General features: G+C 35.3%; 1 protein-coding gene across 3 annotated transcripts; it reads left to right on the top strand.

Moving 5' to 3' along the window:
* The first annotated feature begins 3254 nt into the window (after positions 1 to 3254).
* Positions 3255 to 12372, top strand: LOC112796276 (protein RRC1). 3 transcript variants are annotated; one of them, XM_072230462.1, is made up of 20 exons: positions 3281 to 3486; positions 3667 to 3776; positions 4352 to 4450; positions 4549 to 4684; positions 4859 to 4904; positions 7078 to 7257; positions 7339 to 7399; positions 7492 to 7641; positions 7954 to 8070; positions 8156 to 8321; positions 8563 to 8675; positions 8927 to 9001; positions 9093 to 9314; positions 9463 to 9521; positions 9699 to 9783; positions 9880 to 10017; positions 10138 to 10362; positions 10451 to 11250; positions 11405 to 11571; positions 11791 to 12372. In XM_072230462.1, coding segments are annotated over exons 6-20 (2670 nt in total). In that variant the 5' UTR covers positions 3281 to 3486; positions 3667 to 3776; positions 4352 to 4450; positions 4549 to 4684; positions 4859 to 4904; positions 7078 to 7255; the 3' UTR covers positions 12081 to 12372. The 3 variants fall into 3 exon arrangements, with proteins under 3 accessions (XP_025694442.1, XP_072086563.1, XP_072086912.1); XM_025838657.3 differs by lacking the exon at positions 7078 to 7257 and having other exon boundaries at positions 3255 to 3486; XM_072230811.1 differs by lacking the exons at positions 4859 to 4904; positions 7078 to 7257.
* Positions 12373 to 12822: the final 450 nt, after the last annotated feature.

The following is a 12822-nucleotide window of genomic DNA, read 5'->3' as shown; positions in this document are numbered from 1 at the left end:
ATCACGTTTGAACTGAAAGCTCCATACCCTGGGTTCTGCTAGTCCTTCAAGGTTTTTTGTGGTGACACAAATTGGAGAGGGTCGAAACGTGCTCGTCGCTCGTTCAAAATCGGGGAAGGAAGGATCAAAGCTTCCTTGTGAACTCCGTGACACAGAGGTAGGCATGCAGTGAATAAACTATTTTTTATTTATCTTTTATAGAGTTAAGGTATCCATTGTTGTGAGTTTGAGTTGGAAATTTTGTGTTAGTTGATGAAAAATTATTGAATGCTATAGTATTAGGTAGGGTTTAGGGTACTGGGTGGTGTGGGTTTGGATTTTGTAAATGCTCTGTTTTCACACAAGGAATGAGGGTGTTTCTACAACGGCAATGTGATGAAGTATCTGTTTTTAAACAATATTGGATTATGTTGTACTGTGGTTTGTTGATTATATTATCAGTAGCATACATTAGATAAATTGTTATACTTGTTTTTCACTGTAGATGGAAAAATTACTGGATATCATGTTCCACCATGGTGGGACCTTTAAGAAGAATGATGATGGAAAATTGGTTTACTCACCTGACAATAGAAGTTGTTTAGGAGATTTAGATGAGGATACCATAGATGTTTTTTTCGTGAGAAACTATTTCAAGGAGCTGGGGTATGACAAAGTAGTTGAGTGCTGGTGGCTGGTTCCCGGAAGGAGCTTGGAGGTGCTCTGACAAGTGATGATGAACTAAGGGAGATGTGCTTCCATGCAGAGAGGAATGATGGAGTAGTTGATGTGTATTTTTAACATGGAGTTTCCACACCTGAACTGATGGAGGGGAAAAGGGCTGTGATGTTACTTGATTATGAAGTAGAAGAGGTTTCACATGGTGACTTACAGAGTAACAAGGAAACACATGTGGATACCTCAAATCAAACCCCAGTTGACAAATCGACTACAAACCCAATTCCAAACCTCTCAACTGCAAACACAATTCCTTCTACTGCAACTCTCATTCCAAACCATCCTGCTGCTGACCCCCTCACTACAAATCCCACCAATGAAAAGCCAAACCCCATGGATGAACCTGAAAATCCCAAACCCAATTATATACCCAACCTAAAATCCAGTAGAAAATCCAACCCAGCTCCCATTGTGAAACATAATCAGAAGCCAACTCCAAAGCCCAAGAACCTTCTGAAGCCCAACAAAACTCAATCAAAGCCCAAGTCTAACTTCACTTCCAAACCCAAACCCAAATTTAACCCACCTAAAAGAATAACAAGATCTCAGGCAAAGGGGAAGAGCACCAACAAAGACAAGGGACCTCTTCATGTGGATTTAACTGTCAATGAATCAGAAAGTAGTGATGGCAGCTCAGAGGATACGTCTTATGTCCCAGTGCAAGAGGCTAGCTCTAGCAATGATAAAGAATTGGTTGCAAGAGTTTCGAAACCAATTAGGAAAGAGGTCAAAAAGGTTCAAAAGAAGGCAGGCATGGCTAAAGGGAAGGAGAATATAGGAAAAGATAATATAATGCAAGATGATGATGCAATAGTTGAGGATTTATCAGATGTAGAGGTGGACCTAGGTTTTGTAGGAAATCCAGGTGAAGGAATTTGGTATGAAGCTCTCGACCCTGGTGCAAAATCTGATGGAGCCAACTCGTGGCACTCGGAGGAGATGAAAACTCCTCCTAACTCTGAGGATGAGATGGAATCCGAAGGGGATTCAGATGAATTTCTCATATTCCAAGAGAGCCAGAGGTTTGGTGAGCTGCAACTTCAAGTGGGCATGAAGTTTAATACAAAACAAGAATTCAGGGAGGCTATGAGAGAGTTTACCATTCAAGAGGGAAGGGGGATTAAGTTTGTTAAAAATGATAATATCAGGTGTAGGGCAGTTTACCAAGTAGAAGAGTGTGCATGGATTGTGTATGCTTCAAGAGATTATAAAGACTGTTGCTGGCAGATAAAGACATTTTATGATGATCATACATGTCCAAGGAAAAATTCAAATAGGGCTACAAATAGAGCATGGTTGGCTAGTAAGTTGGTTAAAATGCCACATCATTGCCGCCAGGAAGGAGATTCGACGGAAAAGGATGAAGGGACTCACCAGGTGCATTCTTTCCAAAGTCGAGAACATAAATAGTGCAATTGGGAAGTCAGAAACTAAATCGGTGTATTTTGTGAATCTCAAAGACTACTTTAGTGTTTAACTCTAGTTTAACGTGGATATAACACAAAACATGAAGAATACTGTAATAGTATCATATTCTGGCGCATAAAAATAAGTTTTTAAGAGTGTATATGCATCAAAATATGTATTTTATTAGTTATTATATACTATTACTTTTTCAAAATAAACTCTCAATATAACTTATTTCAAACCATTTCTCGACGAATAACCATATCAAAACCTAGGTACTTAATTATTAAAACCTAGTTGGTATGACAAAAATTTACTCGATGATAAATTGACAATCAATCAAGTAACACTAATATGATTTACAAAACAACTAAAGTGGGTGTAAACAAAAAATAACCATTAAATCAATTATTCTTATAAAATATAAATTAAAATATATAATATATATTAAAAATAAATTAAATAATATTTATAGATAAATATATAATAACTAATTTAATCACTCATTTCTGTGTATGTAAAATACTATAATATTATCTATATACAAAAAATTAATAACTATATTTTTGTGTGTGTATATATATTGGTTCACATACTTTTTTTAACTAAATAATAAGTTGTTAGAATTATCAAATTTGTTATAATAGAATAATCAAATTATCATAATAAAATAATTAAATTTTTTTATAATAAAATATATTTTTTTATAAAATACTAAATATGTATTATTAATTTTTTATATGAGCAATGTTATGGAAAAGCAAATATTATTAATTTTTTACTAATATTTAACTATTAATAATTTGTACTCATATTTATAAATATTTTGTATACAAAAAGCATATAATTTATATAATTATATTTATCAGAATTTTATATATATATATAAATCAATATAGTTTGTATCTACATTTTTTTAGAATTTATAATACATAAATTAATAAAATTTATTTGTTAAAAATAACTTAGTATCTGTGTTAATCAAATAATAACAAAAAATGTAAAAAATTACTTAGCAAAAAAATTTATCTTTTGATATATACTTAGCATAATTGTATTATTTATTTATTTATAAGTTATAACCAACCCAATTCTTTAATAAGGAGAGAAAAAAAGGAAAATAGAAAAAAATGAATATTCACATTTAACATTGCCCTATGCTATCATCACCAAAACTCCCAAAAAAAAGTAAGAAAAAAAAAAACGTTACCCTATGCCCTTTGCCTTACTTCTTCTTCCTCTTCTTCTAAGCTACTTTACTGCGCATCTCTCTCTCTCTCTCTCTCTCTCTCTCTCTCTCTCTCCGTTCACCACTTTCCACAAACATCAAAACCCAACCCAAACCAAACCCAGAAGAAAAAGGTGAGCTTTTTTTTTTAAATTTTCTCTTTCCCTCTTTCAAACAACCGATTTCTGAATCGATTATATATAAAAAACCCTTTTATTAATGCTTTCTCAATAAATAATTGCGATTAATATGATTTTAACAATTATTACAATAAGAATGCGATAATGAGATTGATTTTGTTTTCGTGCGTTCAGTGAAGTGCTCATCACATTCGTTCTTCTTCAGCCTCTGTTCGGATTCAAGTTGTTGCTGATTTCAGTGCTCAATCACTCACTCATTCAAGTGTGTAGCTGATTTCGCTGAGGTTCGGATTTTTCTCATATGCACATTAAAGTTTGTGTTTTGGATTTGCTTATTTTCGGATTAGCTTTTAGTTCTGTTTAAAACAGCTTATAATCGATTTTTTTTTCTTTTTCTGAATTGAAAGTGATTATATATGACCCCAAACGTGCCCTTAATTGAGTAGCCAATTTATGTTTGCTTAAATATATTTATGTTCTGTCAATGTTGTTGTGTTTCTTTCGTAATAGCATTAGGTAGTGGTGCATAGTTAAGTTCAGAAGAATGTCCTTTTGTTAAGATTTGGTGATTTTATTTGTTAAAATTATTATTCATGAGGTGGGGTTTGGAGATGTCACTTGTATTTGGTGGCTGAGTTGAGAAAGTGGCAACTGCATTTTTATCACTTTTTTTTGTCCTGCATTGCCTGAATGGGGTTTAGCAATTCCAATTGAATTTGTTGTAGTATTTGTTTTTGAGGACCAAATTGAGGTTGTAAATGATAAGAAATTCGACCTGAGAAGGGAAAATGATGGGTTGAAAAAGGTTGGGAGCTATTTCTGACTTAAGGTCATTGTAACATGTTAAATTTTTGGGCAGGCTTCTTCTCTTGCTAATGTGAGGATGAGTTCCTTCTCCATCACACGGAAAAAGACACCATTTCAGAAGCACAGAGAAGAGGAGGAGGCAAAGAAGAAGGTAGGGTTGATCTATCCATTGTAGTTAGTAGTTACTTCTTATTATAATTTTAAGTAAGGACATTTGCTAATGATCATAATGGGTATTGTCTCCTGCAGAGAGCTGAAGATGAGACTGCTCGTTTGTATGCCGAATTTGTAGAGTCATTTCAAGGTGATACCACTCCTGGGTCTAAGGCTTTTGTACGAGGAGGAACAATTAATCCCAATGATAAATTGAAGGATGATACTGAGGGTTAGTATGAATACTATACTTCCTAGCATTCAATATATTCTTCTGCTTTATCTCTTGGAAGTCTTGATTATATAATGTTATTCCTGTTGTGGATAAATACATAGTTTTTGCTATTATTTTGTATAATAAATTTAATAAAAATACGGACCTTTCTTATTCATTCGCGGATGGCAGGTGAAAAGTCCAAAGATGGGGTTTCTGGTCCAAAGAAGGGAAGTAGGTAAATAAATGCTTTTGATTAACAATGTTTATGTGCTCTTTTAATTAGGCATCATAATTAGAAAAATCACATGTCATTGTCTTCAGGTATAGTATACTTTTGTTAGGGTTGTAGCTGTTGAATAATAAAATGAATACTGTAATTTAGTTTTATGAATAGCAGTACATCTAATGATTTAATTTAAATAATGGGAACAAAATTTGTGTAATTGTGGTATCACTCATCTGCTTGTGTATATGAAAAAGATGTAGTTTTTTTCCAGCTTTAATTTGTGGTATGTTCAGTTTACGTAGATAAAAACTTGGTGACTGATATCCCTTAACATTGCTTTTGAAGATCATGCATTTTATAAATCATAAGCTAAAGCTTGTCATGGATGATTGTTAATTGTTGCTACTGTAGATATTATAGTTGTTTGCAAGGACTGAGAATTATATATTCTTTTAATTATGAAGAAATTTTAAATTGCTGATGGAAATTTGTTATACAATGTGGGTTGGTGCATTTGCAATGGTTGAAAGTCAACTTATTAAATATGTATCATTCTCAGTGCATAACAAATCAATATTCTTGTATTACATCGCATTATGGACATTTGATTTTCGGCATGATAGGTAAATGATTGCCTTTGAAATTTAGCCAAGTCATTTTCATGCTTGTTATAGAAATCGGGTTTATGAAATGGTCGATCTTTTTTGGCTTCTAGCTTCCTTGATACTATGAATTAGAAACAAAAGAAAATGTAAACAACGGTTCTGACCTTCCACATTGAGGTATCCTTTGCATGTAACAGAACGAAGAGTAAAAAAGTGGCATATGAGCAATGGAAACCTCTAATGTATCTTTCCTGTCTAAGTTTACAGGTTGATATACCTCATCATAAGCATTAGTCGTGTTGTTTCATTATGGTTGTATCTTAGGTTTTAGATAATCTAATCTTCTAGTGCATATTTATATCATATTTATACTACTTTTTATTTGTTTTCTTCTACTGTAAATGTATATTGCACTAGATATGGTTCATTGTTAGGAATGCTGTTTGTTGGGACATTTGAGACGCCATTAATCCTTTTCTGTAAACTCCTATGTGAAAAAAATAGGCAATTATATTTATTTGCAGAGATGGACAAGTATAAATTCTTCCTTAACTATGTTTATATTTCTATGATTGTGGCTTAAATAAGACTAACAAATGGAGTAGGTTTGACCAATACCTATAGTGTGCATTTTTAAACTTCATTCGCACTTGATGATCCAAATCTGTTATACTTATACCAAATTGTGAATTTGGTTTTAGATGGATTTTTTTCAACCTTACATTGTGTCATTGTGTGTGTCATGTGCATATTTTGAGGTGGGAATGTTTATGGAGGTTAGAATATCAACACCTATAGTGGGAAGAAAAATGCCACAGTTCTGGAGAGTAGAGAGCAAAAGAGAAGGTGGGTTTACATAATTATATTGGAAGAGGACGAAGTTTATATCCTATCCTCAGAAGGTTGATTAATCCATATGTGAACCTTCATAGGAAAATGTGTTGTGAGGTTGTGAATATAAATGTAGTATAGCTCGTGTTGAAATATAGAACTTACAATGGGATAGAAAAGTTAGTGGGCTAATCCAAGAACTTTTATGAGGACCTAAAAGAACTTTAGGTGGACATTGGTTGATTTGGAGCACAAACCCTTTAATTTTTGGTTCCTTGGCATATATGCTTAGAGATTGGCCAATAGTAATCCTTGATTTTCTCTTTTATTGTTTTCTCTTGTTCTGTGTTGAGGAGGATTCCTTACCATCCCATCTCTTTTCAATCTATCTGTCTTAATGAAGTTATTCTTTTGTTAAAATAATTCGTGTTAGATTTCTGTATGGAGTTGTTTTATATTTGGCTGTCAACTTTCTTGGTTCAGTGCTTGATGAGACTTTTCATATTAGCATTTGAGTGGTAGTCCAGTAGAGAGTGTTCTACATGGCATGATGCTTAGGATACAATTTATTTGATCCAAAGTCAATGATGCTCGATGTATTTAATTAACTATTGTCATATTGGATAAATTTTACAATACAAGCAACCAGTTAAGTAAAGAATAATAAGTTCTTGCTTAATTATTTGATACTGGGCAAATGTTTCCATTTCTTGTTTATTGTGTGTTTGTGTGTGTTGTCGGGGTAGTGCTTTGCCCAGTTTGGTAGGTGGAGGAGTTGTGCTTTTTGACTGTCATTAGTAGTTGAGATGGAACTTAGTGGCCTTCTGGAGGATTTTGCTGGATTACCCCAGTCGCAATTCCTGAGGCTTCAAATTAGCTGTATGTTTAAAGAACCAAGTTCGAAGGACTATTTGAAAATGATGAATGTAATATGTCTGACACTTCTATTTAGTCATAACATTGCTAGTAAACTAGCATGTAATTTCATCATTCATTTTTCTTTGCAGGTATGTTCCATCTTTTATACCACCTCCAATGGCAACCAAGGGGAAAGAATCGGAAAGGAAAGTCTGTATCACAGTTCAACCTTTGATCTCTGATTTTGTTGTTAAGGAGTTTTCATGTATACAGATCTAATACTTTTGTGTTGTACTTTGCAGAAAGAGGAGGAAAAACCTAAGGACAAAGAGAAAGGAAAGTCGAGGAACATTGATCATTTCATGGAGGAGCTAAAGCACGAGCAAGAGATGAGGGAGAGGCGGAACCAAGAACGTGAACATTGGCGTGATGGGCGCGGAGAACATTCCACTGTAAGTGTTACTTTTATCATGCTGAGCATGCTGAATAGAGTTGTTTGTTATTGGATTTTGTCCCATATTTAAATGACTTGCTTGTGGCTTGTAGATTTGTGAATTTATGTTGGGTAAATCCACATAAACATATTAAAGTAATTGGGTATTTCTATTTTCGTATTTTTGTCCATTACAAATATGCCCTATTGTGCTTTATATAATTTACTCCGTGAAATTAATTGTCAGTATATGTTTATCCCTTGTAATTAGATTTGCTTGTTTGATGAATTTATGAAACATTCCTATTGATAGTTTTCCCCTTTCCAACAGTCAAGTCGCTTTGACGAACTACCTGATGACTTTGATCCAAGTGGAAGACTTCCTGGATCATTTGATGATGGCGATCCCCAAACTACGAATCTGTATGTTGGAAACCTCTCACCCAAGGTTTGATTGTCTCCTCAGTATATGGGCTTCTTGTTATTTGAGAATTAAGGACATGAATCTCAACTTGGCTGTTCTATAATTCTAGGTTGATGAAAATTTTCTGCTCCGTACTTTTGGAAGATTTGGACCTATTGCCAGTGTGAAGATAATGTGGCCTAGGACAGAAGAGGAGCGAAGACGACAAAGAAACTGTGGCTTTGTGGCTTTCATGAACAGAGCTGATGGACAGGCTGCAAAGGATGAAATGCAAGGTCCAATTCTCTTAATTTGGAAGATATGATAGGGCTCCCTTGTTTCCTCTGTATTTTTTTTCATAATATTATTAACAGATCAACATCCATGATGCTATGTAATCTGTTCCTCAATTGCATCTTACTTGAGTTTTGAGATTAAAGAAAAACATTATTGAGCTGACTTTCTATTTGCATGGATAATTATTGAGTTTATGCTTGGAAAAAGATATAATACGAAACTGGACAAATGTTTATGCAGGAGTTGTGGTTTATGAGTATGAATTGAAAATTGGGTGGGGAAAGTCTGTTGCGCTCCCATCGCAAGCCCTACCTGCACCCCCACCAGGGCATATGGCCATCAGGAGTAAGGAGGTATTATTATCGTTTTCCTTTTGTATTGTGATTCAATCAGGGAACATTAACCCTTCAGTAGCTTATTCAATTCTAATAGAGTAAATAATTAACGTGGTTATTGTTTATTGATCTATTCATCTTAAAGCCTGCTATGTGTATCTAGTGTGATGATAAAAAAAAAAAAAAAAAAAACACTAGAACAGTGACCATCTTTATTTTGTATAATCTTTTCAATGTAATAATTATAAAGAATAATCTTTGGTTTGCAGGGTAGTACTGTTATCCTATCTGGTCCATCAGGCGGTCCACCTGTGACTTCTGTGCCTAATCAGAACTCTGAACTGGTAAGTTATCAGTTTCGGACAGTCATAATTTTTGTGTCCATAATTCTCCTTATACAACAGTTATTACATGTATTGTTCCTGATGATGATAGGTCCTTACTCCTAATATTCCTGATATAATGGTTACACCTCCTGAGGATGAACATCTGAGGCATGTAATTGATACAATGGCTTTATATGTTCTGGATGGAGGGTGTGCTTTTGAACAAGCTATCATGGAGAGAGGTCGTGGAAATCCTCTTTTCAACTTCTTGTTTGTTCTTGGCTCAAAGGAACACACCTACTATGTTTGGAGACTCTACTCATTTGCCCAGGTACATCAATTTTGATTTTGTGTGAGGATCTATTTGCTTTTCATGAATGTATTGATTAGAACTTGGATTAACGAATCCAAGAAAAGAGTTCATGTATGATGTATTTGAATTGTTGACTGAAAATGTGTTTATTTTTCCTGCAATACAGGGTGATACTCTTCAAAGATGGCGGACTGAACCTTTTATCATGATAACGGGTAGTGGAAGGTACCATAAATATTCTAATCTTTTTTTTAGTACAAGGTTTATTGTTGTTTATTACCAAAAATGAAAACGGAACGAATGGAAAAGTGTGTTGGTTGGTTCTTTGATTTTTCTATTTGTCTCTGATTGATCACACATAATGCGCATCAGATTGACAAATATATCCTTTTTTTTTGCCAGATGGATACCCCCCTCATTACCAACAGCAAAAAGTCCAGAACATGAGAAGGAGTCTGGGCCAACACATGCAGGAGGAAGAAGCAGGGTACTCTTTATAATTGTATTTTCAATCAGGATGAATACAGTTTCTCAACATTCTCCTGATTTACTCATTTCATTTCCATTTGTTTATATTTTGCAGCGTGTAGAGCCTGAAAGAACACTGACTGATGCACAGAGGGACGAGTTTGAGGATATGCTGCGGGCTTTAACATTAGAGAGGAGCCAGATAAAAGAGGCCATGGGGTTTTCTTTGGATAATGCCGATGCAGCTGGCGAGGTAAAAATGACTGGAGTTTTCTTTCCTTGACGACGTTAGCGTGCTATCATTTAATATTTAAATTTTGCATATTATCTGTATTTTATAGTGGTAGCAGTCTAATCTTTTCTTAACATGCAGATTGTTGAAGTTTTAACAGAATCATTGACGCTTAAAGAAACCCCCATTCCAACTAAAATTGCAAGGCTCATGCTTGTATCTGATATTCTTCACAATAGTAGTGCTCCTGTAAGAAACGCATCAGCATATCGCACCAAGTTTGAAGCAACATTACCTGACGTAATGGAGAGTTTTAATGACTTATATCGTAGCATAATGGGGCGCATTACTGCTGAAGCACTGAAAGTAAGCTGATCAATCATGACTGCCTTTATATAATTTCTTACTATTCTTTTCTTGTTTTGTTTCTGACCTTTGTCTGAAATATTTCCAGGAACGAGTACTGAAAGTTTTGCAAGTGTGGGCCGATTGGTTCCTCTTTTCAGATGCTTATGTGAATGGCTTAAGAGCCACTTTTCTTCGACCTGGGAACTCCGGTGTTATACCATTCCATTCCATATGTGGTGATGCTCCTGAGATCGAACAGAAGGCCACTTCTGAAGATACGGTTGGCGGCAAGGCCAACCAAGATGCTGCATTGGCAATGGGCCGAGGAGCTGCAACAAGGGAGCTAATGAGTTTGCCTCTTGCCGAGCTGGAAAGACGGTGCCGACACAATGGATTGTCACTTGTTGGTGGCAGAGAAATGATGGTTGCACGGTTGCTAAGTCTTGAAGAGGCAGAAAAGCAAAGGGGTTATGAACTGGATGACGAATTGAAATATGCTCAAAACCAAGCAAATGCAGGGAAGTATACAAGTACTCGGCGGGAAACGAGTGCTGAGCCTGAGCCAGCGGGATTATCTGGATGGAACCACTATTCAGATGAAGATTTGCCTTCACAAGGCAAAGGGTCTTCACCTTTAGCATCAACCCTTTCTATTCCACAGCCTGAACTTAAAGCCTTTACAAAAAAGGAGAAGAATGATCCAGTTTTGCCTGCCTCTAAATGGGCTCGAGAGGATGATGAGAGTGATGACGAGCATAGGAGGGATGGAAAGAATCTTGGACTAAGCTACTCGTCTTCTGGTAGTGAGAATGTTGGAGACGGTCTTAGTAAAGCTGATGAACACGAGTCTGCTGCAGATACAAGTTTTTCAGCTCACACTGACAGTGGAATGAATGAAGAGCAGAGGTTGTGACCTTTTTGTTCTTCCCTTATTCCATGTCATTATTTTTGTGAATTCACTTTCCTTCTAAAGCTATTCAGAATCTCAGTAAAATGTTATCTTTTTATTTTTTTTGTTTTCTAGATGCTTATGGAGCTTACCTTTTTCATTGTTATACAGGCAAAAGTTACGACGCTTGGAGGTTGCTCTAATTGAATATCGGGAGTCTCTTGAAGAGAGGGGAATTAAAAATTTGGAGGAAATTGAGAAGAAAGTTGAAGCACACCGGAAACGGCTGCAATCAGAGTATGGTTTATCAGATTCTGGCGAAGATGGTCAAGGCAATAGTAAGTTCTTTCTATTTCAGGGAAACCCAAAGTTTTTGATTTCTTGTTTTCAGTTTTAATGACAATTTCCAAATTTTCCAATCATAATTTTGTATTTGATCTTCCGATCCCGTCTTTATTCTTCGTAAACAACACCCTGAAACAAGCCTCACAATTTTCGTCAATGCCAAGCGCACCATTAATTCTTAGAAGGCGAATAATGTTATTTTATAATTGCAGGACGAACGTCTTCGGAGAGGAGGGATAGGCACGATGTCTCAAGGAAACGGCACCGCAGCCCGAGTCCAAGCCATAGTCCACATCAAAGATTATCAAGTCGAGATAGAGATAGAGAACATGATTTTGATAGGGAAAGAGACAGGCAAAGAGATAGAAGTCATGATTTCGACAGTGATAGAGGAAGGGACCGGCACCGCGAAAAGAGTGGAAGCCGAGAGAGGGATGATCATGACAGGGAAAGGAGCAGGGACAGAGATAGGGACCGGGACCGGCGAAGACGGACCAAATAAGAACATTTCAGGTTCTCTATTAGCAGAGATCTGTCGCCTGAAGTTGGCTTTTGCCATCCTAGGGAGATTTTGGCAAATGTGATATGGGAAATAGGAATGAAGTGTCTGCAAGGAAATTGTGTTACTATATAGACTACTATCTTTGAAAATGTTGAATAGAATCTGGCTAATGAAACATTCATAATTTATGCTAAGATGTAATTTCAAGATTTGAAATCTTAATTTTGTCAATGAATTAATGTTGCCCTAGCATTGCATGTATTTTAGATCAAAGAGAGTAATTTGGCTGAAATTTTCCAATGGTGTATTTTTGTTTCTGGTTGTTGAATTATTAAAGGATAAACGGGTCACAGCTAAAAAGATGAATTTCTGATAACATAGATGTTATTGGATTTTGTTGGTTTTAACAAAGACGTTAAAAAATATTGTATTGAGTTGGCCAATTGGGTAAGATTTGTCAACTAATTAGTCAATCCAGTTTTATGGACGAGTAGCACGTAATAAGAAATTATTGCATGCTTTTTCAGAACGATGATGCTGAACTCATTCATAATTTCTTCTTGGACCAAGAATTTCATTTTTAATTAATAATCAAAGGCATAAGCCTGGAACAATACAAAGATTTTACATAATACTATCAACATAATGAAGGTTGTGATGTTATACATCCATTATTAGTGAAAAACATGAGAAAACTGTTATATTTATTAACAATAGACCCATGATAAGAAATAATGAAAGA

This window comes from Arachis hypogaea, chromosome 1 (genome assembly GCF_003086295.3).
Source record: "Arachis hypogaea cultivar Tifrunner chromosome 1, arahy.Tifrunner.gnm2.J5K5, whole genome shotgun sequence".
In the NCBI taxonomy this organism is placed as follows: domain Eukaryota; kingdom Viridiplantae; phylum Streptophyta; class Magnoliopsida; order Fabales; family Fabaceae; genus Arachis; species Arachis hypogaea.
The sequence above is the reverse complement of the archived record's forward strand: the minus strand, read 5'-3'. Positions and strand labels throughout refer to the sequence as shown.